Here is a 27914-nt window from a genome sequence, read left to right as displayed (position 1 = left end):
AGTGTGAAAGTAGCCTTACACTCTTATATGTGTATTATATATATATATATCTGCCATATGTCACTACTATCCACTCATTGATAGCTGTTCAAGTAATAGTAGCTATGTTATTATTAGCAGTTTAGTTTATTGCCTAGATGATGCACAGTGGCGGGGCAATCCTCACTTAACTGTGGGGCTTTAGTTATGCACCTGCTTATAGTCATATGATAAAACCATGAAAATTAACGAGAACTAGAAAGCCACTTTAAAGGGGTTGGCCGCTTTCTGACTACTGTTGCATTTGTAAGATGACTATATGACATTTACTAATATATCATCTCATTAAAGTGTAAGTTAACATCTGGCGAGCATTCCAGAATATTTCAATCGGTCAGTTTACAATTCCATAGTATAGTGGTTTTGATGGAAGAGCTCCTCTAGAATAGTCCCAATAATAAGCATGCAGCAGAAGTCAGATTCTATGCCATTGCCCTACTGGGAACTCCAGATATCTCACCATTGACCTACACATCTGTTAGCAGAATACAGTCTGCGGTTTACAGCAGTCTGTAGTCAGCTTTGTAGACATGGTATCTACCGAAGGAATTCTCTAAAATAGTGGTATTGATGGAACATCTCCCCTAGGAATGCTCGCATAATTATTCAAGGCTGCAGGGAAATTCAGATCCCTTTGATCATCAGAATACAGGCTGCTGTTTGCAGTAACCTCTGATCAGTTATTAGACAAGTTATTTCTCTGGAAGGATAAAACTTTGATGTATTTCCGATTTTTTAAGAAAATTGCTTAAAAGGAAATCTGTCACCAGGAAATTCACAGATAAGCCAGGCACAATGCCTTGTAGGGCTAGTTCAGCTGAATGTAATGATACCTTTCACTTAGTGATCCATTCCTTTATCCTGGAGAAAAAAAAAGGAATTTTAATACATATGCAAATGAACAGTTAAGTGCACGGAGGGCGGGCCCAAGCCACTCTGTGCACCCTTGCTCCTCCTTCTCCTTCTTGAATGACAAGGCCAGGCAAGATGACTATACAGGAACCTGGCCTTATCAGTCAAGTAGGAGAAGGAGGGGCTGTCAGAGGGAGCAGGGGGAACAACGGTGCATGGAGTGAGTGGCTTTGGCCCTTTCCCTGTGCACTTAGCTGCTCATTTGCATATGGATTAAAAGTACTTTTTCTCCAAAATGAAGCAGCGGATCACTAAGTGAAAGGCATCATCAGCTGAGCTAGCCCTACACGGCATTGTGCTTGGTATAAGTGAATTTCCTGGTGACAGGTTCCCTATTATAGTTCTACTGTATTGATGTCATAGCTCCAATGATAAGCATGCAAGTTTGCTGGGGGAATTGAGATCCATAGCCATTTCCCAGGTTTAAAATGATAACTGCAGTTTTTGTTGGACTTTTTGGTTATTTTTATGCAGTTTTTTCAGCTAATACCAGAAGTGGGTTCAAAAGGGAACAAGGAATATGAAGCATTGGCAGCACGGTGGCTCAGTGGTCATCACTGGTGCCGTGCAGTACTGGGGTCCTGGGTTCGAATCCGACCAAGGACAACATCTGCATGGAGTTTGTATGTTCTCCATGTGCTTGTGTGTGTTTCCTCCAGGTACTCAGGTTTCCTCCCACACTCTAAAGACATACTGATAGGGACCTTAGATTGTGAGCCCCATTGGGGACAGTGAGTGATGCTAATGTTTGTACAGTGCTGTGAAATATGTCAGTGCTATGTAATAATACATAAAGTTGACTTATTATTCTATTTCCATCTTGCTGGATCCACCTTGGCTCAAAATTTTTTATCAAAAGCTGCACATGTGTTTGCAGTCTAAAGCAGGCTGCTGTGTATGCTAGTCTCTGGCCAATTTTGGGACTCAGGACTACAGATCATCTAAAAAACAAACACCACAGCCTTTCATCTGCATTATTGCCACATTCCGACAGCTATGGGGTGCAATTCTTAAAAGTAGTCAATTGCTAAAATATTTGGAAGAGTCAGCAAGAGTAAGGATACACGTCATATTCTCGATTGCTATTATTGTAGTTTCCATTGGCGTATTACGTTTTGCTGATAGTGACCATGATCATCATCTTAGGTGTAATACAGCAGCGAGCATTGCGCTGATCAGTGTGCTGGAGGAATGCATCAAGCAGGTGGCATAAAATGAGAAATAAATAATCACGTATGCATTGTTTAATGTGCGCTCCCTACACTCAAATCATGTGCTGTTACTTCAGTCCATTATGCTCGGCTGTGACAGTTAAGCCACGGTTTATGTAGTCGTATGTGCTTTATTGTGCCTCTGCAGCTGTGCACGTCCCAAATCAAGGGGGCCCCCCAACAAAGTGGCCTGATTTTTTTTTTTTTCCATGGTGAAAATGACTGTGGGCCACTTAACTCTTTAACACATTACTCTTTACAAGTTTTAAGCTCTTTTTACAATGCCTTATAAAAATGCCCTCAGTATGTTAATGGTCCTCTGAGGGATTGCTGCTGCCTGGGACTGGGCTTAACAGTCTTAAATGTCCTACTTACCCTCTTGTCTTAAATTCACAGCTTAGACTGTCTCTCCTGTGCTTCATATCCTTCATATTGTTCAGATCTAATGTTGGGCAAGAATATTATTCGCAAATATCGGCACTTAGAGAATTTGTGAATATTTAGAATATAGTGATATACAGTGCCTTGCAAAAGTATTCACCCCCTTGACTTTTTTCGTGTTTTGCTACATTACAGCCTTAAGTTCAATGTTTTGTTAATCAGAATTTTATGTGATGGATCAGAACACAATAGTGTAAGTTTGTAAAGTGAAATAAGACAAATATATAAATAAAACTATTGTTTAGAAATAGAAAACAGAAAACTGGCATGTGCATATGTATTCACCCCCTTTGTTAAAAAGCTCTGGTGCAACCAATTACCTTCAGAAGTCACATAATTAGTGAAATGATGTCCACCTGTGTGCAATCTAAGTGTCACATGATCTGTCATTACATATACACACCTTTTTTGAAAGGCCCCAGAGGCTGCAACACCTAAGCAAGAGACATCACTAACCAAACACTGCCATGAAGACCAAGGAACTCTCCAAACAAGTAAGGGACAATGTTGTTGAGAAGTACAAGTCAGGGTTAGGTTATAAAAAAATATCCAAATCTTTGATGATCCCCAGGAGCACCATCAAATCTATCATAACCAAATGGAAAGAACATGGCGCAACAGCAAACCTGCCAAGAGACGGCTGCCCACCAAAACTCACAGACAGGGCAAGGAGTGCATTAATCAAAGAGAGGCAGCACAGAGACATAAGGTAACCCTGGAGGAGCTGCAGAGTTCCACAGCAGAGACTGGAGTATCTGTTCATAGGACGACAATAAGCCGTACGCTCCATAGAGTTGGGCTTTATAGCCAGAAGTGGCCAGAAGAAAGCCATTACTTTCAGCTAAAAACAAAAAGGCACTTTGTGAGTTTGCGAAAAGGCATGTGAGAGACTCCCAAAATGTATGGAGGAAGGTGCTCTGGTCTGATAAGACGAAAATTGAACTTTTCGGTCATCAAAGAAAAAGCTATGTCTGGGTCAAACCCAACACATCACATCACCCAAAGAACACCAATCCCACAGTGAGATATGGTGGTGGCAGCTTCCTGCTGGGGGGATGGGACTGGGAAACTGTCCAGAGTTGAGGGAAAGATGGATGATGCTGAATACTGGGATATTGAGCAAAACCTGTACCACTCTGTGCGTGATCTGAGGCTAGGACGGAGGTTCACCTTCCAGCAGGACAATGACACCAAACACACTGCTAAAGCAACACTTGAGTGGTTTAAGGGGAAACATGTAAATGTGTTGGAATGGCCTAGTCAAAGCCCAGATCTCAATCCAATAGAAAATCTGTGGTCAGACTTAAAGATTGCTGTTCACAAGCGCAAACCATTCAACTTGAAGGAGCTTGAGCAGTTTTGCAAAGAGGAATGGGCAACAATCCCAGTGGTAAGATGTGGCAAGCTCATAGAGACTTATCCAAAGTGACTTGGAGCTGTGATTGCTGCAAAAGGTGGCTCTACAAAGTATTGACTTTAGGGGGGTGAATAGTTATGCACATTGACTTTTTCTGTTATTTTGTCCTATTTGTTGTTTGCCTTACAATAAAAAATAAAAAAAGTTTTGGGCAAATCTTCAAACAATCCATGTTAATTCCAGGTTGTGAGGCACCAAAACACAAAGAAAGTTAAGGGGGTAAATACTTTTGCAAGGCACTGTATATTCGTAATTTTGAATATTCTAGATTTTTTTTCATCAGTAACCTCCCTTCTTGCTTGTGGGCCAATGAGAAGGCTGCAATGTTTTTGTCTGAGCTTAGCAACATCCCTAGCAACCAATAGGAAAGCTGCCTACCCCCTTAATATATAAGAACCTCCCCAGCAGCCAGTTTTTTTGCAGTTCTGAGAGAGAGAGCAGTGTCATTGCTGTGCTCTGTGCTTTACACTCATTACATTAGATAGTTAGCTTATATATATATAATACAGATAGTTAGAGGGAGATAGTCAGTGTAGGTTAGATAGTGATATAGTGTAGCCAGTTCCAGTGCAGGGTGTTAGGTTTTGTGACAGGTTCTGCTGTCCATACATACATGCTACAGACATAGTGCTGTGATGTCATAAGTTCACAACAATACTTAGTGCACCAATCAGTAATATCTAGTCAGACCTGCTAAAATATGAAGTTTCACGTATTGCACCAAAATTTTCGCATCATGAGTGCCGATTAGCGTAATCGCGAATATATTGGAGCACTCTATCTGCATATAAAGCCATTTTTAATGTTCTGCCGTGCCAAACATTTTCTCCAGTCTCAGGAAACTTCTAGCAGCTTGAAAGATGTAGCAAAAGTGACCCACGCCTGTATTTCGCACGCATTACGCGAATATTACATTGCCGATTATTCGCAATCAAGAAAATAATCTCGAATTCATGAATATATGACGAATATTCACCCAATCTATCTATCTATCTTTATAATTCAAATCAGCTTTAGTGGCAGGACTAAATACATATTAGCATTACCAATGCAAGCTGGAAATAAGTGAGTAGGGATTGGGGGTGGGGATGGTGACGCATCCAGCGTGGGGGTATAGGAGTCCATGAAATATCAGACTCCTCTCAGTCTATGGCAGGCACTGACAGATTGTGCTACTATGGCCGCTGTGTTCTGATCCTCCCCCAGCAGTACGGAGAGTCTCTCTTGCTCCTCCATGGAGGTGAAGTCTGGGAAGAGATCAGTATCCCTCACTGCTGAGTATTTGGGCACCACAGCAGGAAGTGAGCCTCATCCTCCATGGCCTCCTGGTCACACCGTTGGCAAAGTCTGCTCTCCCTGGGCTTGTACCTTTGTTGGTGCCACTCGGATTCGATGTGCAGGCTGTAGGCTCTCAGTCTCTACCGGCTCAGGATTTGTCGGTCTCTGGGGTTGTAGTGTTTCTCCAGAAATGGGGCCAGTTTGTACTCCCTCTGGAGACTTTGGTAGATTGTCAGCTTCTGTGATATTGTTATGTTGTTCCTCCAGATGCCGATATATTGCTCTTTGCTCTTACATATTGTTTTCTGGAGTTCCCTCTTTGTCAGGCTGTACTGGTTGGTGACTTGGGCAGGCTGGATTTGGGTGATTTGTTGTGTTTTTTTTTTTTTTGGGGGGGGATTTCTTGGTGCAGTAAGGCTTTGTGATGGTAGGAGCTGGGACTGATACTATGTAGATAGCGCCCTCTTCTGGACAGCAAGGTACAGTGGGAATATGCCCAGCTCTGCTCGATAGGGGATGTTAGAGGTGCTCCAATGGACCTGGAGGATGTGTTTGCAGAATTCTAGAAGGAATATTTCTGTTGGCCCAGAGTTCCACTTTGACCAGTCTGGGCTTGTGTCTTGGCCCCAGACTTCACTGCCATACAGGAGGATTGGGGTGATGATACTATCAAAGATTTTAAGCCAGGCGGTCACTGGTGCTTTGAGATGATACAGGGGTCTTCTGATGGCAAAGAAGGTTTTAAACACCTTGTCTTTCAGCGTTTCTATAGCTTTATAAAAGCTCTCTGACGGGCTGATTTCTATTCCTAGGTAGGTGTATCTGTCGGTTTCTGATAGTGGACAGCTGTTTAGCTGGAAGAGACGATGTCTGTCTGCTTTCTGGTTTGTCTTCTGGAACACCATGATGTTGGTTTCCTTTGGATTGATGGGCAATGCCCATGTGGTGCTGAATTTCTTCAGAATTTCCAGGTTATCTTGGCAACCTTTCTTAGTATCTATCTATCTATCTATCTATCTATCTATCTATCTATCTATCTATCTATTATACTCATTTATATCTATCTATCTATCTATCTATCTATCTATCTATCTATCTATTATACTCATTTATATCTATCTATCTATCTATCTATCTATCTATCTATCTATCTATCTATGTACAGTATCTATCTATCATCTATCTATCTATCTATCTATCTATCTATCTATCTATCTATCTATCTATCTATCTATCTATCTATCTATTTGTCTTATATTGAACTTGAGTGCTTGTGCTCCTTATGCAACCCCTTTGTTAGTCTGTGGCTTGAATAATCTTGTTAGGTTCCTAAATTCTTAGAACTGATAAGATAAAAGGCTGAACACATTGTCATGACCTGGAAATTTTAGCAAGAACTTTGTGCCTCCCTCCTCTAAATACCGATGGACTGTGGGAAGGAAGGTTGCAGAAAGAGGGGAGGGGAGTCTTGACCTGCATGAGAAGGACCCCCGCTGACATGGCCAGTTTGACCCATTGAATGGCCTGAATTCTATAAATGCTGCTTTATCCTTTCTTGAAAGGAACAAGATAGCATGGCCTAAATGCCTGGGTGTGCTTAAATAGGCAACTATGGGACGTTTGATTTGAAGCTGTTTGAAATCTGAGCTTGCTGAGCAACTCTAGGTCACCTGCATTACTCCATGGGGATAGGCTGGGGTCTCCTCAGAAATTGCCCATCAAGAACTTGCAGTAGGGATTCCTTTGTTTGCCAGTTGGCCCCCTGCTCTATATCACAGCCTATAATTTTTTTTTTTCCTCTTTAGCAATTCTTAAACATTATTTGAAAGAGCAAATGGCGCTGCTGAAAGGTTTGACAGCTTGACACACTGAGGATAGCTGTGATAGCTTGGGAGCTAAAATGAGGAACCCTGGCCCTTCTCCTGCTTGTTAGGGGCTCTGCGTTTTTTTTTTTTTTTTTTAAAATAGTGTCTAGTTACTGTGCAGAGTTCTTGTGCTCCGAGCAATTTGACAGGCAATGAGTCTGCTTCAGTGATCCTAAATCCTTTTAGACTAATTTGTGAGAGCTGAAAAGAAAAAGAAAAAAACAGCTAGCACCTTTACAGAAGCTGCGTAAAAAAACTAAACAAAAAAAACAAAAAAACTGAAAATCAGGTATGGCCAATTAAAGAGCTATTTCAAACAATCATATCAAGACAAATGACTTTTAAATCCACGGATCACGCTAGAGACTGCAGACACGAGATAGGTGTGCAACCAACTCATCAGGGATTCAGACGACGGTGATGCCAGCCGGATCTGTGCATTGTAATGTTGCATATGGGCAGTGCAAATGCAAAAAAGATGAGCCTAGTCTGGCCAGAATTGCCACAGGCCATTTTTAAGAGCCTCTGGCCTCTCAGTCACTGGCCTGCTAAGTTAATTGCCATGCGGACTTCGTGACACATGGGCAGATAATGTGACATTTTCAGTTTCTGTCACTACCAAACGCCACAACGTGGCTAGCACTAGTTGCTAAGAAGCTGTCAGAAGCCATTAGCAGCTGGCCAAAGTTGCCCTGTGGCACTTCCTCATGGCATCAGCAAATCGAGTAGAAATCCCCCAGTGGAGCCTACTGTTATACTAATGAGGCTCTACGCCTGTTTACGGACTAGCATCATTTTTGTGATTATTTCCACCTTTTCAGCTTGCCTTCATAATTTGCCTTCATTTGGCAGCAGGGGGAAGTCAAAGTCAGGAATGAGGCTTTCTGATAATTTTTCTCTCTCTCTCGCCTTGGAAGCTGCAACCATGTGGATGTTATATCACTTCACCTCCAGGTTACATTATGGATAACGGCTTACAACCGTCCATTACGCCAGAGCATGCTCCACTCTAGAGGTGCAAAGTCTCCATGTATCTACGGTGGGGGTTGGGTTAGGGGCACGCTTGAATCTGCAATCTCCGAATCTCCAATTATCAAAACATTTCCTGACAAAATGTTCCGTTTACTTTTTCTTTTTTCCTCTGTTTCTCTAAGTCGCATCGGACAAGAGCGAGGTTTATTGTTTTAGGCTTTTCCGAGCGCGCCTCGGTATTGACACTGGATTCAACGCATTTGCTTCCAATGAAAATCTTGTCTTAGATTACAGCTCAAGCAGAGTCATTTTCCTCCCAGATGGGAGCGAAGTAGCTGTATTTGCCTAAAAACAGTAGGAAGAACAAACTATGCATTAGACCCGGGCTGTTTTTTGGCTTGACCTAATGATGTAACAGAAACCTTTTATTTTGGGATAGGTCATTGCCAGAGATGGAAGGAGGGGATCTGGCCGCCGCTTGAAAGGTTTTCTTCATTGTATTTACATAAGTCTTCACTTACCAAAAATTCTGCGCTTAATGCTTCTGCTTTCATAAAGCAGAAATAAACAGGAAAGCTTCTGGTGAGTGTTACACGCGGAATGCAGAAAGGTTTTCCTCTCCTAATGGAGTATATAATTCAGGTGCCCTTAAGGCATGCTTTCAGGAATTCTTTTGCCTGAGGTAATGGGAAGCTAAGGCTGTTTTAAGGCCTTGATTATCTATTGATGCACAAAGCTTAATAAAAAGTCATGACGTACGGATTGTCCCGGAGATTTCCATAAATAATCAATTGCCTTTTTCTTATATTATTGCAACGTTAAGAGCAGGAGCGTTATGCCTTGCCATTCTAATATTTGTAACATGAACATGGTGCCGGACCCAACGTGGAGGAGGAGGAGGCTTCTAAATTATACAAAAATGTTGCGCTCTTTAATCAACAAATATCTATTTCTTTTTCCAATGGCTCCTCTTTAGCATATAAAGTAGATTGGCTCATTGAAATGTTAAATGCAGATGATTTGCTTCGACGGATCTTTGCCTCTTTGATGCCGTTTTAGATTTTCATGGTTTTTGCAAAGAAAGAAGAGAAAAATCCCGTCACGAACAGAATCAGGTTTCACCTCATGGTTTCGCTAGGATGGCCGCAAACGCGTCGCAAATTGACTGTAGATTTGGGGGTTTTCTCACATAATGGATTCCTAGAACTCCAGTTGGTAGAAACATGTGCCCACTAGCCCGGCGTTCATTTACATATCATTTGCAGGTTTTCTTTTTTTCTTTTTTTTTTTACACTTGAGATTTTCGGGCACTAATCATACCTCTGTTTATAATATGTGGATAATTAATAGAGATGTAATGAATGTGCAATGTGCATAGATTACTGAAGTCATTAGCAGAATACTGATCTTAGAATAGGACCATGAAGAGAGTGTCACCTACTAAAGAAGTAAAAGAACGGAGCTTGTATGACGGCACAATATTTCCTACTATGTGGCCATGTGGTAACACCTAGAAATTCTCCATAGAAATAATAGTCATATGGAAGGAGAATCTCTGAATAAAACACATGTATGTTTCATTTATCAGATACAGTATAGCTGCAAAGTCTTACACGTCCAACAACTGTCAGCTAAATGCTTATTCAGCTGACAGTTATTCCTCCTGATCCCCCCATAGGCTTGCATTTAATTGAGCCTACATGTGTTTTTAAAGGGGTTTTCCCATCTCAGACAATGGGGGCATATCACTAGGATATTCCCCCATTGTCCCACCTCTGGTACTCCACACCTACACCGAGAACGGAGCCCCGAAAGTTGTGGAGGGTGCATTGCGCATGCACATATGCCCTCCATTAATTTGTATGGGGCCGCCTAAAATAGCCAAGCACTGGCCCGGCTATTTCTATCAGCCCCATAGAAATTAATGGGAGCAGTGGCCACTCAAGTGCGGTGTGCTCCCATTCAGTACTACGTTGAGAGTGCTTGGAGGTGGCTGGACCTGGGGGAACCCGGGGTCCTCCAGCCCCCACCTTCCCACACCATTCTCGGTGTAGGTGCCCACAATGGGGGAATATCCTAGCGATATGTCCCCATTGTTTCAGATGGGAATTCTCCTTTAATGGGGAGTAAGAAGTTGCCATACTCCTATCAAAGCAGGATAGGGAATGTTGATATCCTACATGGCCAGTCCTTCCTTTCCCTGACATTTGCCATCAGGGAAGAGTCAGGATGTCCACTCCCCATACACATTAGACGTTCAGCTGTAGCTGCCAAAATTGGTGAGTTGAGCCGACATAAGTGTATAGCTACTCATATTTAAGGGCTATATTGCAGTTCTGTAGAACTTTTATGGACCTGTAATTCAGCAGGGTTCATGGACCCTAAAGGTGGCCATATACCTTCAATAGGTTCAATTGGCCAACAGCTATCTCACCCAATGTCCTCATAAACACACATGCTCATGCCAACCAAGCGAGCATATGTTTTCAATGGGGAGAGAGAAAAAAAACTGCTGCTAGAAACCTCTAGCAGTGGTCCACCTCCTGGGAAAACAAAGTATTGGGCATTGAAAATTATCTACCAGGAGAGTCGAGAGCACCCATACACAGGCTGGGTTAGGAAGACCATACAATGATCCTTCAAGATACAAGGAATTAAGGATAAAATATTTTCAATTTACATTGTTTTTTCCTGGGCTATTGTAAGTTGAAGCTAGACTCAACATACAATGATTCAGACTAAGAATCAACCAATCTACATGGCCATTTCTCTGGTAAAACACCTGTACTGGCTGTCTAGTAGCGCCTCTTTACAGTACAGTGCAGTACTACATGTTCTGTACTGCCCTGTGTCCTTACCAGGATGACCTTCTCCTTTGGATGTCAGGCGAGGGCAGCTCCATGAAGAAGAACTTGTGCTCATTATAGAAAGTGGTTTACAGCTTACAGCATGTGCTCCTGACTGTTATATGTAAGGACTTTCTTTATCCATATTAGTTATCTACCTATGTTTCTTAAATTTTCATTTTCTCTTATCCTGGGATGACATTTGGGTGCTTTGGAAACAAATTACTAGTTTTCCATAGAGTTATAGACCCAAGTTACAATGGTTTCGACTTACAATGGTCATCCCGAAATGATTAATATTGTAGCTTTAGGGACCACTGTACTCTAATGTGTATGGTGGCCTTTAGTTCTTGAGTTGTCCTCATCTGCCACAGATTTTATCCAGCTTTTCTTATTTCCTATTTCTGGAAAAAATATTGTTGCAACCAGTGTTGCCTCACTCAAGCACTCTCTCATTGGTTCTTAGTACCGGATATTAAATGTATTTAGATATGTAATTAGGTAGGTGTAAATGTCAAGACCCTAGGACCTGTAAAGGCAGTCATTTTGGTTGGCATCTAGACAACTAAGAAACTGAATAGTGGTATTGGCAAGTTGACCGAAACATCATTGCCTATAAGTATGGGAAGCTTTTGGGATGCAGTCTTGTACCTAAGCTTGGTGTACACAGTTTGGGTGTTTTTTCTCTTTCGTCACCTTATTAAACTTAATGGAGCTTATCCTATTGTCATCTATATACTTCAGAGTATGTCACAGCTTGCTTTTGGCAGACTTGGAATATTGCACATTCGCTAGCTTAGGACTTTCTACTCTGTGCTTTATTTTAAAGGAATATTGTCAGTCTAACATTTGCTGCTTTAAAGATATTCTACATTTTTCAAACCAGCGTACCAGAATACGTTTATAATTGCATGTAATTAAAAATTTAGTATGGCCACTGAGATATTTAATAAAACATTTCTGTATAGCGCCACCTGTTGTTTGCAGTTTTTCTAATTTCTCTGTCCTACTCACTGAGATGGAAGCACATGCTCAGCTCCATCCTTTAACTGCCACCAGGGCAGCAGAAAGAAGACAACCCCTGATAAAGGACACACACCCTAAGCTGCCAGCTCGAAATAAATCAAGCTGAGCATTTAGACTCATTAGACTAACATCAGCAGGAACCACCTGTTTTAGCGGTAGAGCTAATGTGTAATAAATGCTTGGCCAAAGTTAAGTAGGCAGAAGTCAAGGAAAGATTTTGAACATGCCCAATCCTTTGTTCCTTTGAGATAAGGAGCCGCCAGAGGTGTCTGGTAACAGCCTATTCTCTGCTCCATTTACCTATGGAGAACACACGCATGCTCGGCTAAACCGAGCATGCATGTGTATTGGGGTGGGAATAGCTATTGGCAGAATGAGCGCACAGCCGACAGTTGTTGACGATGTATAGGGCCTGGGTATGAACCTATCTTTATGCTTTGCAACCAATTGAATTATATTTTACCATAACCTATGTATGTGTGTCAGATTTATTAGATACATTTTACATAAAAATGCAGTAAACATTTCCCTGTTTTTTACATTTCCGAACATTGTGATATGCATAGATGTAGATGTCGAAAAATGACCCAGTAACCAAAATATGAATTTACTGTATTTGTACAGGAGATGGTTTGGACAACAGTGTAGCCTCACCAAGCACAGGGGATGACGACGACCCAGACAAAGATAAAAAACGTCATAAAAAGCGTGGTATTTTTCCTAAAGTAGCCACAAACATCATGAGGGCATGGCTCTTCCAACATCTAACGGTAAGTCCATCAGCTATGTAACACTTACAAGAAAAAAGTTGCAAAAAAGTTCTTCTTTACATTATGAGTAGTAAATTACGACATCTGACAATATATTTTTCATATTACTGCTGCCAAGCTTTGTCCTCTGGTTGTTTTGGCTCTTTTTCTTTCTAAGTGGAAACTCATACATTGTCAAAGTGAACCATTTCCTCACCCAAAACATGGTGAGACGTAGACAGATCCCCTGTAGAATTCCCAAAAGGTTTTATTTTAGAAGGGGGAGAATGTCCTTTAGAAGGACCTGTCCCCTCTCCTGACATGTCAGTTTTAGTAACTACTTACATTCCCCAATAATAACAATTCTGAAGCATCTATTCTTATGGCTCCATGTTGTGCCATTCCTATATTATTCCTGCTAGAAGTTATGAACGAACTGCTAGCAGTTTGCAATGAAGGTCCAGATGGGTGTTACCAGTTGAGGGTGTGTCCCTACATAGTCTGACATTATCCAATCAGAGCTGCAAGTTTCAGACTGTGCAGGGACACCCCCCCCCCCCCCCCCAAACTGGTAATGACCATTTGGAGCTTCATTGCAAACTGTTAGTAATTCTTCATAACTTCTAGCAGGAATAACACAGGAATGACATAACATAGAGCCATACGAATAGATGCTCCAGAATTGTTACTACATGGGGAATGCAATTAGTTGCTAAATAAGACATGTCAGGAGACGCAATGGGTGCTATTTAATTCTTTCCTAATGTGTATAAAGCAGGGTGATGATAGCCTGTATATAAGCACCTATTGTGAAGCTGTGATCATTTGGGGGAGACAATGGAAAGACAAGGAATATAGCAGATTTATTATCTATTATTCTTTCTAGAAATGTATGATTAAATTAGCAACTGGGTGATTTCATTCCCCTTATTCCCCCCTATTTTTCCTCTATTTTGCGGAACAGAACAGCTGACCTCTAATAGAAGAGTACTATCCATGTCTGTTATGCGGACAATAATAGGACATGTTCTATTCTTTTGCGGAATGGACATTCGGAAACAGAATGCACACGGAGTACCTTCTGTTTTTTTTTTTTGCGGACCAATTGAAATGAATGGTTCTGCATACGGTCCGCCAAAAAATGGAACAGACACGGAAAAAAAATCCATTCGTGTGCATGAGCTCTAATCCTGCGGATAGGCCATTAATATTGATCTACTTGAAAACCCTGTTAATTACCATAATAGACCAACTTGATGATAATTATCGTCATGAGGATCTACCCATTCCCCTTTGCTTATGTCATATGTGAGACAATGGTGATTCCTTTAAATCTCAAATTCCCCTGTAATATGTATTTAGCTTTTCTACTACTGAGTATATATATATATAATGTGACAGCATGTAACATAATTCAAGTAAATCTACTCTGCCTACAACGTCAAGCAAAATACAGGAAATCCCCCTCGTTATCTCCACGTGCACATAACTGATACTCCGAGGTCTAGTACTGACAAACCCTGGCCTGTTTATATAGTAAGAGAACTATTAAACACATAAAAGAGTTGTGGCAAAATGTGCTAAAGATAATGTAACAAATCTTGAATAAACACATAAAATGCAAGCTCTAAACTTATTTGCATTAGTATCACTATATGCTGCGACTGTTTACTCAAGTTCACGCCGCTCGTTTCCTCCATCCAAAAGGAAATCAACAATGTGTAATAATTTTTTTCCTGTGCTCTCCCTGGAGGCCACTAAAGCATAGTGCATTGTCTGAATTGGTTCTGAGTGGTTCATTGAATGCGCAGGTATTGCTGATTCAGACGGATTTCATGTACTCAATGAACCAATTAGTCTTTTAAGTCGTGAACCGTGCAAGTGTTTATTCTTAGATGGAGGTGGCGTGAAGCCTATCTTTATTAACCTCTTTCTAGTTTTTAATACCCTTCGCCTATCCATCCGGTGAATTATTTATTGCGATATCTCTGGCGGTTGCAAAGTTACGTCATAGAGAGCAACTGAAGAATGCGCGGGTTCTCGCTATAATTTTGTACAGTTTAAAGGGGTGTATGGCTTGTACTCTTTGGGCCCTTGTGTTGAGATTCTCAATTACCTGGCTGCTATTGGTAGGGGTGCTCTCAAGGAAGTTCTCTAATGTGTTGTAGACCCTCAATGCAAAAAAATCTAATAAAAACCACAATGGATCATTGGTAATTTACATGCATCTTTTCTATGGATAAAGGATACATAAATCTCCCTTAAGGTTCCTTTCTCTAACCCCTTTCATGCATCCCACATTTACAGGAACATTGCTTAGACAAACCTTCTCACCGTTTCTGAGGCTGGTCATATGCTTAAGATAGATGTTGGCCGAAGGTTTGTTCAGTCAGCAACACCTAATACACGTGTGCTGAGCTTGGCCAAGCACGCCCGTGAGTTCTCAATGAGGAGAGGGGACTTATGCTAGCCATACAGATGAAATAGTTGTCGACTGAATGCTTGTTTGGATGACAGATATCTCTCTCGATCCTCCCATATATATGCATGATTGTAGTGAATTGAGAGACAAGAGAAAACCACTGCCAGAGGAGGCTCTTCTTTCTGCTAACGAAAAGATGAGGCAGTTGAATCCATCCTGCTCAATCTTTATCTCCTTATCTACATCAGGTGTCGGGGAGAGTTGGGAGGCCACCACATACATTATCAAGAAACTGATGGGCTCAGATGATACAGACCTGATGTATATGGACATTTTTTCTCAGCTGTGGACATGAAGATCGAGGATGTTGAAATGCTACAGCCCGATCCTTCTATCCCCTAATATCTGCTATTAGTAGATGGAGAACAAGTTTGGCTGAAATTAATGAAATTTGTATGGCCAACCTTAGGTCAAGATTCGAGGGATACTATATCTCCTTATGGAGAGCACCTTAACAGAGTGAGGAGTCTATAGGCCAAGCAATGCTCCTGTGCAACACAATATCTCCATAAGGAGATATATAGTATCCCTTGAATCCTGACCTAGGCCTCTCACCCAGTTAAGGCTACTTTCACACTAGCGTTCTGCTGTCCGCTCGTGAGCTCCGTTTGAAGGGGCTCACGAGCGGAGCAGAACGCTTCCGTCCAGCCCTGATGCAGTCTGAATGGATGCGGATCCGCTCAGACTGCATCAGTCTGGCGGCGTTCAGCCTCCGCTCCGCTCGCCTCCGCACAGCCAGGCGGACAGCTGAACGCTGCTTGCAGCGTTCGGGTGTCCGCCTGGCCGTGCGGAGGCGCGCGGATCCGTCCAGACTTACAATGTAAGTCAATGGGAACGGATCCGCTTGAAGATGACACCATATGGCTCAATCTTCAAGCGGATCCGTCCCCCATTGACTTTACATTGAAAGTCTGAACGGATCCGCTCAGGCTACTTTCGCACTTAGAAATTTTTCTAAGTTATTAATGCAGACGGATCCGTACTGAACGGAGCCTCCGTCTGCATTAATATGATCGGATCCGTTCAGAACGGATCCGATCAAGCGCAAGTGTGAAAGTAGCCTTAAGCCAGTTCTCTATGCCCTGCATTGATAAGGAGCAATCAGCCCAAAATAGCTGTCTGAGGATGAGGTGCTGTCTTGACTATAATCCTAAATTATATCTCAAGATCTGTGCAAAAGGTTGAATATTGACTTATAGGATAACAAGCATGATTTATAGGATTCATTAACAAGCACGATAATTAAATCTTCATCAAATTTTGATCCTGGAATATAACATATATGAGCTGTACAATGAGTGTCAAAAAACTTAAAACTCCCAAAACAAAAAAAAAATACACTAATAGGACAATGACCTTCAGGTTGCTCATTTCCTGCTAGTTAATGCCCTGAGAGGTTAAACTCAGGTCTTCTTAGAAGCACTAACTGCCATGAAATGTTCTCCCCATTTGTCACTATTACTTAGTCGATCAGGGGAGAGTTTCATATAAGTATCCATTATGTAGAGCTTTTAATTGACGCTACCTGATTTTTCAAGAGTATGATAATACCATGCGAAATGTAAATCTGGCCACTTTCATGTCATGCCACATTATGTTTTATTATTTTCAGGATCCCTTTTCCAAGTTCACAAGGCAAGCCTTTGAAAAATTTTCTGCAGATTATTATTTCAGGAGAAGGACTTGTACAGATGCATTCTGCTCTGTCTTGCCATAGTAACTGAGGCTTTCATGTAAACTCCAAACTGTTGCAGGAATTTAGGAATTTTTGTACGATGGCCATAGCCTTATCTCGCTCAGGTTGTGCTCCAGACTTTATATTATGTTCCTTGTTTGTTTGTTGGCAGCACGTTTATGCAAGTATTAGGTATAGGACTTGAATGTCACGTAATTGATAACAAGAAATGATTAACGGTGGTGTATTTGCTTTACCCGTTGGATTTGTCTGCTATTTCCGACTTATATTCAAGTTGCAAGAAAAGGTTAAAAAATAGAACAAATATTTCAAAGCGTTGCACACGTTAATGGGTGTAATTTATAAAAATGAAATATATATGAAATATGTGATTATGTGCTACATAATTTCAGACTAATAGTGTCTGGGCACTAAAGGTCATAGACCTCTTTCTCACCACATGATGCTTTATATTATGGTTAATGATAAGTCATCAATATCATACCAGTTGGGGGTCCGACACCTGATCAGCTGTCTTTGGCAGCTGTCGACCTCCGAAACTAAATAGTGGATGGAGACAGAAGCAGAAACTTCCATTTCTTGTGTTGTGGTCATGTCAGCATACTACAGCTCAACTTCCTTTCACTTGAATGCTACAGTAATGTGGCACAGGGTTACTTCCTGCTTGCATATCCGCCCACTGTTTAGTTTCCGGTTGCAGTGGCTGCTGATCTCTGGTGGTGTAGGATTTCAGACCCTTACCAACCTCATAATGGAGCATAGGTCTTTAATATCTATAGCGGGAATACTGCTTTATGGTTTAAAGAGCACTATAACTGACCGAGGGGCTCAGGTCTGGAGCTCTCAGGAAAAACATATACTTTATGATTCCACACTTAAAAACTTGTGGGAACCTGAATTGCCAATGCTCATAAACCTTTTGGCACAATTACCATGTAGTAAGGCCTCATTGACAAGGGTGTAACTGTTCATATTCTCTATTCTTGATATAACACCCAGTCTCCTGCAGTTCTACTAAATTGACAGTTTATATTCCAGACGTAACCTATAAGCTAGTATGGTGCTGAAAGTTTCAGTAGACCTTTGGGGGCCGGGTATTATCTCCAGAGTATGGACAGTTAAAAATGGGTATGGAGCAGCAGGCTTGGTATACTAGAACTCAGGGGGTCTGAGTGTACATTGAGAATGCTACAAAATGGATAATCAAGTTTGGTCCAATAGAACAGCTGGAGATCCGGGAGTTGCAACCTGATTGTGGACACTTAAAATTGGGTATGACGCCGCAAGTTCAGTTTAGTAGAACTGTCAGTGGTCTGAGTGTTACATCCAGAATACAGATTGTTGAAACTGTGAGATCAGAAGAACCGTGAGGGACCTGGAGATGGTTTAAGAACAAGTTTGGTGCTGTAGGTTTGGTTAAGTAGAACCACAGAGGATCTTGAATGTTAGATCTATAATATGGACAGTTCCTTTTAGTAGTATTGTGGGGGTCCTGGTGTTACATCCAAAATATAAAGAACCAAAAACAGGTAAAATACACCCATCTGTAGGAGGCATAACACTTGCCTGGTACTAATGACCAGACGTAACCAATATCTTAAAATGTTCATCATCTTCTAAGCGTTAAAGCCATCAAATAATGTTGATTCCTTTCCCTTTAGTTTCTTACAAAGGATCCACTTAAGCACTTTAACAGTTATTTTAGCTATGAGTCTGAGGGCTTCTTCTTTCTGCGAAAACGCGTTTTTCTCACCTTCCTTACAAAAGCTCCAAAGTGTTAGAATATTTCAGGCAACCTTTAAAACATAACACAGTGTCACGGAGTCCTTTGTCTGAACGTTACGATTATGATCTACAATTGCCCGCCTCATTTGCAAGCGTTCTTTTTTTTTTTTCACTTCTTTCTTGTTTAATTTAACAAGAAATGAGTAGTAAATGAAAGCTGCTGTCTGAAATCCCACTGTGAGCCTGTTTTGCACTTGGCTCCCCTGTGAAAAGGCAATTTGTGAAATTATGTGATAGAGTAATTAGTTGAAACCAGGCCTCCTGATTGTTTGCTGCGCTTGTGTGGTGAGGAGGATCTGTTCAAAAAAATACAAAAAAATAAAAAAGATGAAGAGATAAAATCCGGTGATGATTACCTTGACGCTAAGCGTCTTCGTTTATTTGTAAACAGAATATTTAGTGACCACATAGGAAGCCGCTATAATCACCAGCTCGTAAAGAAACCACAGCAGTGCCTTTGGATTTATATTGAGCGCTCATGTAAAATTTAAGCTGGGAAGCCAGCCTCCCTGTTAATGTAATTAGGGTTTAATTTACCACCTTTTGCACACAGATGTAATAGGGCCTTCATATTTATGCAGTCTTTAGATACGTTGTAGAGTACCTCAGTGCAGTACTTAGCATGCAGAAACAGGTGCGAGGCCTTTTATATTTCATTTTTACACGGTAAACACATTGTATTTCTTGGGAAATATTAACAGGAATTGGAAGAAAAACAATGTCAGCCGACAAGGTGGTAATGGACAGTTACTCTTTATGCGCTCATGTATTTGTCAATGGTTAAGTAAATTAAAGCAAATGCTAGGGAAATCAATAGGCTTGCAGAGTCTTGGTTGTGCCTCATAGACTCCAGGACAGAATGACAGATGTGGTGCATATGAACCATTTAAGTATTAATGCAAGAAGACCGCCTCACTGCGCAAGCCAAGAAAGATTCTGGTATAAGTACCTCCAAAGAAAATAATTAGCTCCGAGCTGGGTTGTGATTAAAGTTCCAACCAGTGTAGAGATTGTGTTTTTTGTTTTTATTTTTGCTTAGTTTTAGAGGTAGTGTTTATGGTATTGTAGTCAATAAATGAGTGATATTACTGAGGCACAAGGCATGAAGGGCCTCATTATTCACCATTTTCTCTGATAGCTGTAGTGATATGACCATGGGCTTAGAATTCAGTATGGCTGCCGCTACATATCGAGATCATGAGGTTGGTGACTGATTGTTATTCCGACAGGGTAACACTTTGAAGGGTTTAAGACACAAACACAGCATGCAGTCCCAAAATTACATTTTGTCGACACAGAAGTAAAGATTCTGTTTTGCAAGTGTCTGAACAGAAGGCGCTCCATGTGTGGCTGGTGCTATTTTCATATTGTATAATTTGCTTTAAAAAAAACAAAAAACACTAGAGATTCAATGGCAACCTTCTTTATTTTAGAACATTTAATACCTAAGTCATCCTGATCACAGGTTTGAACATTTTTGATTTCTTTGTGCTATGTGTTGTCCATGCGGATTACAAACACATTCTTCAAAAATGTTTTTGGGTGGAGTTAGCAGGTTGTTAGCAGGCTTCAGAAGCCAGACTACTTTTAACAAAAAGGGAATATCTAAAGTGGATAACCCCTTCAAAGCCAGCCATAGATATGAGATAATGATCAGATACATACACATTTACAGTAATTTTGTACAACTTTGATCATATATGTAGGGATGCGCGAACCCATGGAAGTTTGGGTACGCAGTTCGGCCGAACTTCCGGTCAAAGTTCGGGTTCGGGACCCAAACTGACCCAAACTCGAACCTGAACCCCATTGAATCAATGGGGACCCGAACTTCACTTTATTATTTTCTGTTATAACATAGTTATATCGGAAAATAACATAATACTTAAAAAGAAATGCAAAAGGGTCACCCGTTATGCTCCCATAGATTGCTATTATGACGGAATGCAAAATGGGATGCCTCTAAAGGTGTCTCAAGTATTATGTTATTTTCCGATATAACCATGTTATAATGGAAAATAATAAAGTAATTAAAAAAACACATGAACACCGAACCCGGACCTGGACTTCAGTGAAAAAATCAGGGTTTGGGTCCAGGTACCCAAACTCACAAAGTTCGGTACGAACACGAACTTTGCAGTTCGGGTTCGTTCATCCCTACATATATGTTTGGGCACCTTAAGTCTTTAAAGGGGTTGTCTCACTTCACCAAATGGTATTTATCATGTAGAGAAAGTTAATACAAGGCACTTACTAATGTATTGTGATTGTCCACATTGCCTCCTTTGCTGGCTGTATTTATTTTTCCATCCCATTATATACTGCTAGTTTCCAGTGGTTACGACCATCCTGCAATCCATCAGTAGTGGCCGTGCTTGCACACTTTAGGAAAAGGCAGTTTCTGCCTGGTGGTAGTTGGGGTGCTCTTTGTGTAAAGTGTTGGTCCAAGTGCGAGGTAGGAAGTATAGGTGCAGTGGCCGGCGTATGGCAGGGTCTGTAATCAGGCCAGTTGTAGTAAATAAATAAATCTTTCTTTACTAAAGTGCAGATAAGAGTAGTAGTACATCCATTAGTTTAAAGACACAGTTCCTAACAAATCACAGTGCAGTTCCTCCCCAATAGCTATGTATGGATAGCAGCAATGATGGGGGTTGTGGTAAATTCTTTCTCTTTCTGCAGAACCTTATGCATGCAACTAAGGTTCTTATAAACGTTTCTGTAATTTGTAGGCTGTGGGGTACAGAATTAAGATATGGCTGGCCAAACATTTCAAAGTGTGGAAGGGGGCATTGGTGACGTTCACTCTCATATCACCAAAGTCTCTCTCTGTCATAAACGAACACAAAACCTTGCTGTGTGACTCCAATGCGCAGCCTTGTAGATTTTGGACCTTCTAGTGGCCTCTCTGTCTTTCTGGAGTACTTTTACAGTAGAGTATCTTGCTTAGTTAGCTTTAGTCTCAGAGATAATAGTTCTCTGAAACTAGCACGTACCACATAGGTCCCCTGTCAGCACAGACTCTCAATTGACTTACTAACTAAGAGGTGGACCCTGGTCCATCTCTTAGCAACTAAAAGGGGTTGAGCCAAGGTGTTCACCCTGATTTATCAAGGTGTTAACCCTGACATTACTGTTAGGTAACAGGTGCTGCAAATGAACCTTCTCAGAATGTTTTTTAAAGGAAAAATCATTCTTGGACAAAAGTATTAAACAAAGCTGACTTCTTTCCAGACTATGATGGTATGTCATCAGTTGGCTAAAATGATCATTCTCTGTTTTACCCAATGAACGATTATTTTAGATGGAATAGTAAAGTTTAGGCAGGTGTGTATAGCCACCTTAAAAGGGGTTGGGCAATGCAAAGATATCGACAACCTATCTTCAGGATAGGTCATCAATATCAGATCGGTGGGGTTCCAACTCTGAGCACCCATGCCGATCAGCTGCTTGAAGAGGTAGCCGCAATAGTGTGCTTCAAAATTACCTGTGCTTCGTCTTATTTGCAGCAGCCGCGCAATGGAAATAGAACTGTTCGTCCCATTCATTTGAATGGGATGCTCAATTTAATCACACTGTGCTGCCTCTATCAACAGCTCCTGCACAAGCGCGGATACCCTTTCAAACGGCTGATTGGCGGGAGTGCCAGGAGTCGGACACCCGCCGATCTGATATTGATGACCTATCCTGTAGATAGGTCATCAATATACTAGCACTGCACAATCCCTTTAATAGCCATAGACCCTTCTAATTGGTTATACACGAGCATAAACATATGAAACTGAACTGAGCATAAACATATAAAAAAGAGCTCAGTCCTGTTTAGTTACCATGACATGAACGAGCAGCGTAGAAACCACAGAGTAATGTCAGGGTAAATAGCTCTCCCATGGAGATCTGTCAGATATTCAGCAATAACAATAAAAATGCTTTTCATGATCTTCCTTTGTTGAAATAGCTGTTTGATTTCCAACACTCTCTCTGTCATGTGAGCTAAATTCAGATTATACTCGGGCCTGAAAATTAATAGACAAATGGGCCGGTCACATGCTTTTATTGTAAGGCTGTGATTTTTTTTTCATTCCTGATGGAATTTCATTATTTTCTAAAGCTGTTCTCATGTGATCTAAGGGAGATTTAGTCACGAACATAGAGGAATAATTCTGGCAATGGCTGTAAAATGATACAGCAGGACTGATTATGATTTATCACAACTGCACCGCCAAGTGTTCAAGGTGCCAGGGAATAGGCCGCTAAGGTCTGTCAGAAGTGGGTAGTACTGTACTGACTTGAGTGGTGACAGACCCTTGTCACTTGGCCATGTCCAGTGTTGTCACTATGTCACTATGGTGAAAATATTCAGTGAGGAAAGTTTCCAATAGCATGTGGACAACCTACCCGAGACGTCCCCTTGTGCCAGCTTCCTTTTGGCCGCAGGGTCCTACGGTCAATAGGTTTTGTTTTTAAAATGGATCTGGACACTTAATACCAGAAATGGTGTACAGTGTCTGAATAGTTGGGTCCTCTTCCCATTGTGTGGTTGCCAAACTAAGCAGCTGGGCTTTTCAATAAAATAACATACCTCATTACATCACTGGTGACTTTGTAACAAAGTTCTGTCTTGGCAGAAGGACTTAAAGTGTGATGGAGCTTCTCAATCATTTAGTGTTATGTGGGTGGATGCCATTTTTGTGTTGCGACAATTCATAAAAACCTTGGAGGAGAATAGTTGGGCAGGAGTCACGCTATCTTTTTTGGGATGTATACAATTGTGCTATTGAACCTAGGAAAAACTTTTTTTTTTAGGATTTGGTGTATGTTAGCCGCCACCGATTTTCTTAAATAATTCAGAGTTTCATGACATTGGACTAAATGTTTTCTGCTTCAGACCAAAAGCTGAAAATCGACAGCACGATCCTTCTGTCCTCTGATATCTCACGTCGGTGGAGAGTTGGGATACCCTATGCACCTTAGATAGTTGGCTTATGTATATGGAAAGCTTAAAGGAATTTTCTGGGGTTCATTTATTGATGACCGATATTCAGGATAGGTCATCAATATATGATCGGTGGTTGGTCCAAGTCCTCTCACCCCCGCCAATCAGCTGTTTGAGGAGGCTGTGGCACTCTGGTGAGTGCAGTGGCCTCTTCCTAGGCATGTGATGTCACATTTATCGGTTACATGGGCCAGTTGCAGCTCAGTTCGATTGAAGTGAATAGGTCTGAGCTGCAATACCAAGAACAGCCGCTATACAATGACTGGCACTGTGCTTGGTCAGCTGTGCAGAGGCAGAGTGCCTCACCCTCTTCAAACAGCTGATTGGCAGGAGTGCCAGGTGTCAGATCCCCACTGATCAGATATTGATGACCTATTCTCAGTATAGGTGATTAATATAGGAGTCCCAGAAAACTCCTTTAAAGTGTAGCTGTACTTTCAAAAAACTTTTGATATTTCATAGTGAATTATTTTGATTTGTGGGGGCCCAAATGTTGAGACCCCTGGTGTTTGCCAAAATGAGGTATTAGAAGTGCTTTGACAGAAATCTATCTCTCCTTGCTGCTGAAGATGGACTGGAGACAAGACGGGCTCATACACTTTTTATTGAGCATGTTTCTGCAGCAAGAGGAGACAGCGCTCTGCGTGAACATTTCTAACCTCTCATTTTACTGGTGAACGAGGGTCTCAGCACTCGGACCCCACACTGATCAAAACCTTTGAAATGCCACTATCAAAAAGCATATCAAAAGTTTTTTGAAAGTACACTTACACTTTAAACATATTTCTTCTTTTGAACTTTGTATTGCATTATTTTAGTATTGTTTCCTATAATAATTTAAAGTGTCTGATATCTATTGAGCTATAGAACAAAACACAGAAATTTTTATTGTGAGTCATCAACTTTTTGCCTTTATGGTGATGAAGATCTGCCGGATTATGGTAACCATTATGTCTTTCCTTCTGAAAGACGTTAAACAGTTAGCATTCAATATGGGTCCTGCTACTTTTTATTTGTTATGTTAACTCTAATCTTGCAGGACCATGGTGCCTTTTTAACTAGGTCATCTGTTTTGTCTGGGACATTAAGGATCAAAGGTCATTTGGAATCCAGAAGTCATTAGTCAGTGGCTGCTCTGTGCTGGATCCCCAGGATGCCAACTCACTAGTCACCCATGGCAACCTGGGTAAGACATGCTGTGCCGTCCCTGTCTTGGCAGGATGCCTATTTTTTTTCTTTAATTCTTGTTTGAATTGATAAGCAATGGAGCAACTACACTCGGAATGACAATAGAAATATGGACACATCCATCACAAATGTATGCGACAAAAGAAATGTGACAGCAGGAGGAACATCTTAGAGAAGTCATTTTAGCAAATTCTATCTATTTGCAGAGCGTGACGATCATCAGGGCAAGTTCCCATACAATTTCAGAAGTTGGTAAATACTTGTATTGATTAGCATTGACCATAACCAGGTTTATTTCACTTTCACTTCGACACTACAGAAAGCCATTATGCTGGGAAACAGATAAAAGGCAGATCCTAGTGAGATCACTCACTTAGTCTTTATTGAGACCTAATGTCCCCCAAACCTCCACCATGCCTTGAAAACATCATCAATTACAAGAATGACAGGCTCCTGGGAATCATGCTAAGATGTTTAACTAGGGAAGTCATGTTGCTGGGGAAAAAAGTCCTGGAATGTAATGACATGCACAGGAAGTATTCATGAAATGTTCTATGTCTCTAGAAAATGCACGTTGTACTCAAGTGACATCCAGGGTCACATTTAGTAAATCAAGCTCATCCACTTAAAAAAACTAAAAATTTTAAATAAACTAAAGTGTACCTAAACTTTAACTTTATAAAAACGTATTGTACATATGATAAAAACCATATTATTAATATATTTTGCTTTTATTTTTACTTTTCCTAGTGAAATATGTTTTTGAAATAAGTTTAGATGCGCATTGCAATCTGTACATTACTACGTACTGGTGTCCCGATTCCCCTGGAGCTGCACTGAGCTCTGTACAGGCAGGAGCATACATCGCTGCGCCTGCCTGTACCAGCGCTGCTTTTCTTAAGCCTGACATAAATATGTCTAGAAACTCAGAGATGTTTGACCCGTCACCTTTGCCGATTCATTTTGTTAGGACAAAAAAAAATTCTATATTATAAATATGCTTTTTATGATATGTGCAATAGGTTTTAATAGGTTTTAATAAAGTTAAAGGGGTTGTCCACAAAACATATTGTTCACTTTTCAAACCATCACCTGGATCTGAATACTTTTGTAATTGCATATAATAAAAAAATTAGCATAGCTACTGAGTTGTTCAATAAAATATATCTGTATAGCGCCACCAGCTGTTTGTTCCTTTTCTTATTTCTTTGTCCTGCTTGCTGAGATGGCCGCACATGCTCAGTTTTATCCTTCAACTGCCTCCTGAGCTGTGATAGGCAGAGCATGGGCACGCCCCCATAGCTGCAGCAGAAAAGACACTCCCCTTGAGCTATCATCTTGATATAAATTTAGTAGAGCAATTAATGGGGAGATCTCTGGATCCATGTGAAGTAGAGGGCGGGTTCTAGATTTGTTGGAAAGAGATTGTCATGTACTATTTTATGTTTGATTTTGATAAGGTAACATTAAACAGAGAGTTAAATTATAATACATTGTAAATTCATGGACTTTATTAATGCAAAATTAATTGAAATTAAAAAAAATTAAGGGAGACTGTCTGGGATGTTCTTAATGCCTCGTAGGGCTAGCTCAGCTGAATGTAATGATATCTTTCACTTATCAATCATTATAGAGAAAAAATACTTGTTATCCATATGCAAATGAACATTCAAGTGCACTGAAGGTGGGCCCACGTGACTGTGTGCACCCTTGCTCATCCTGCTTCCTCTGCTTGGGTCCTGAAATTCATTTTCAGGAACATTAAAAAAAAAAAAACTTAGATATCAGATGTATACTTAATAATATAAACCCTTAGAGGGTGCTTAGTTTGCTGCCATGCCGTCCAGTAAAATGATGGAGACCATAATGAAAACTCAATGAACACCATCCATGATCAATGAAGACATAGACTACTGTTGTTGTCCATCATCTCACGAATCTGGCACTTCCTTCATGTTCAATGTTCTGCTCATCTACCAGAACAATGGAAATGATTAGTGGAAGCCTAGCTCTGATGAGAATGAGCCCTAAAATGTCCTATATATGCCAGTTCAGTCTAGTATATTGATGATTGGATTATTTGTCTGCACATTTTCGATGACATGATGTGTATGGTCAACTTTGCACCCCTTAATTGAAATTATTTATGTTGTTTTTTATGTTTTCTGGTTTGAGACTATTACCGCAATGGCCACTAAATGCAAAATGTTGCACCAAACCCATTGAATCTCATTCATTGGCTTCTTATGGAATCCCACTTTTAGTTGTTTTTACCAGTGACCAAGCACTAGATCATAAGTCAGGAATGTGTGAAATGAAGAAGCGGTTGCTTCAAAGGGAATAACTATCACAACTAACTGGTATTTAGAGATGAGAAGGTGGAACTTTCACATGCCGCTCTTCCTTATCTTTTGTTTCTTTCTTCTTTGTCTATTATTTCTCAACCTTAACTATCCACATACTGAATAGACAATCTATATAAAGTCCATCAAAATGGATGATTGTAATCAAAATGATCATGTTCATTGAGAACATTCAACAACAATCAGTTGTATCTGACTGGTAACAGAAGTCGGCCATGTTGAACCTTTTCATTAGGTAGTCACTAGTCCTTGACACTATATGATAGTGTTGGCCATTTCATGAATGAACCTTCTGTGAAAGAACATTTCAAGTAAAATATTATTATCCACTGAACATGTATGGCCAGTCTGGAAGATTTTAATGGCCAATATTCAGTAAAATCTTTATGGCTGCAGCAGCTTAATCACCATTGAGCAGACAATTGTTTGTTTAGTGGTTGTTTGGCTACCAACCTACATCCATCTAATGTGTATGACCACTTTATCATGGAGGTGGGGAGATGAGATTAATGCAGGGAAAGAAGATGTAAATGTAGATAAATTTAATGTACAGTATACTATAGATGAACAAATCCATTCTAAGCAAATCAGATACAAATTTTGTAAAAAATTCAACTTGCATCCGAATCTGAATTTTCAGTGATTTAATTA

General features: G+C 40.7%; 1 protein-coding gene across 2 annotated transcripts in view; it reads left to right on the top strand.

Annotated features, from left to right (window-relative positions):
* MEIS1 (Meis homeobox 1) overlaps positions 1 to 27914 on the top strand; it is a 141955-nt gene that overhangs the window by 53031 nt on the left and 61010 nt on the right. For both annotated transcript variants that reach the window (XM_040430088.1, XM_040430089.1), the window contains exon 8: positions 12632 to 12777. In XM_040430088.1, coding sequence (XP_040286022.1) covers positions 12632 to 12777 — 146 coding nt within the window. The remainder of the gene's footprint in view (positions 1 to 12631; positions 12778 to 27914) is intronic.

Source organism: Bufo bufo, chromosome 4, assembly GCF_905171765.1.
Source record: "Bufo bufo chromosome 4, aBufBuf1.1, whole genome shotgun sequence".
In the NCBI taxonomy this organism is placed as follows: domain Eukaryota; kingdom Metazoa; phylum Chordata; class Amphibia; order Anura; family Bufonidae; genus Bufo; species Bufo bufo.
Note: the sequence above shows the minus strand (reverse complement) of the source record. Positions and strands in the feature narration are given on the sequence as shown.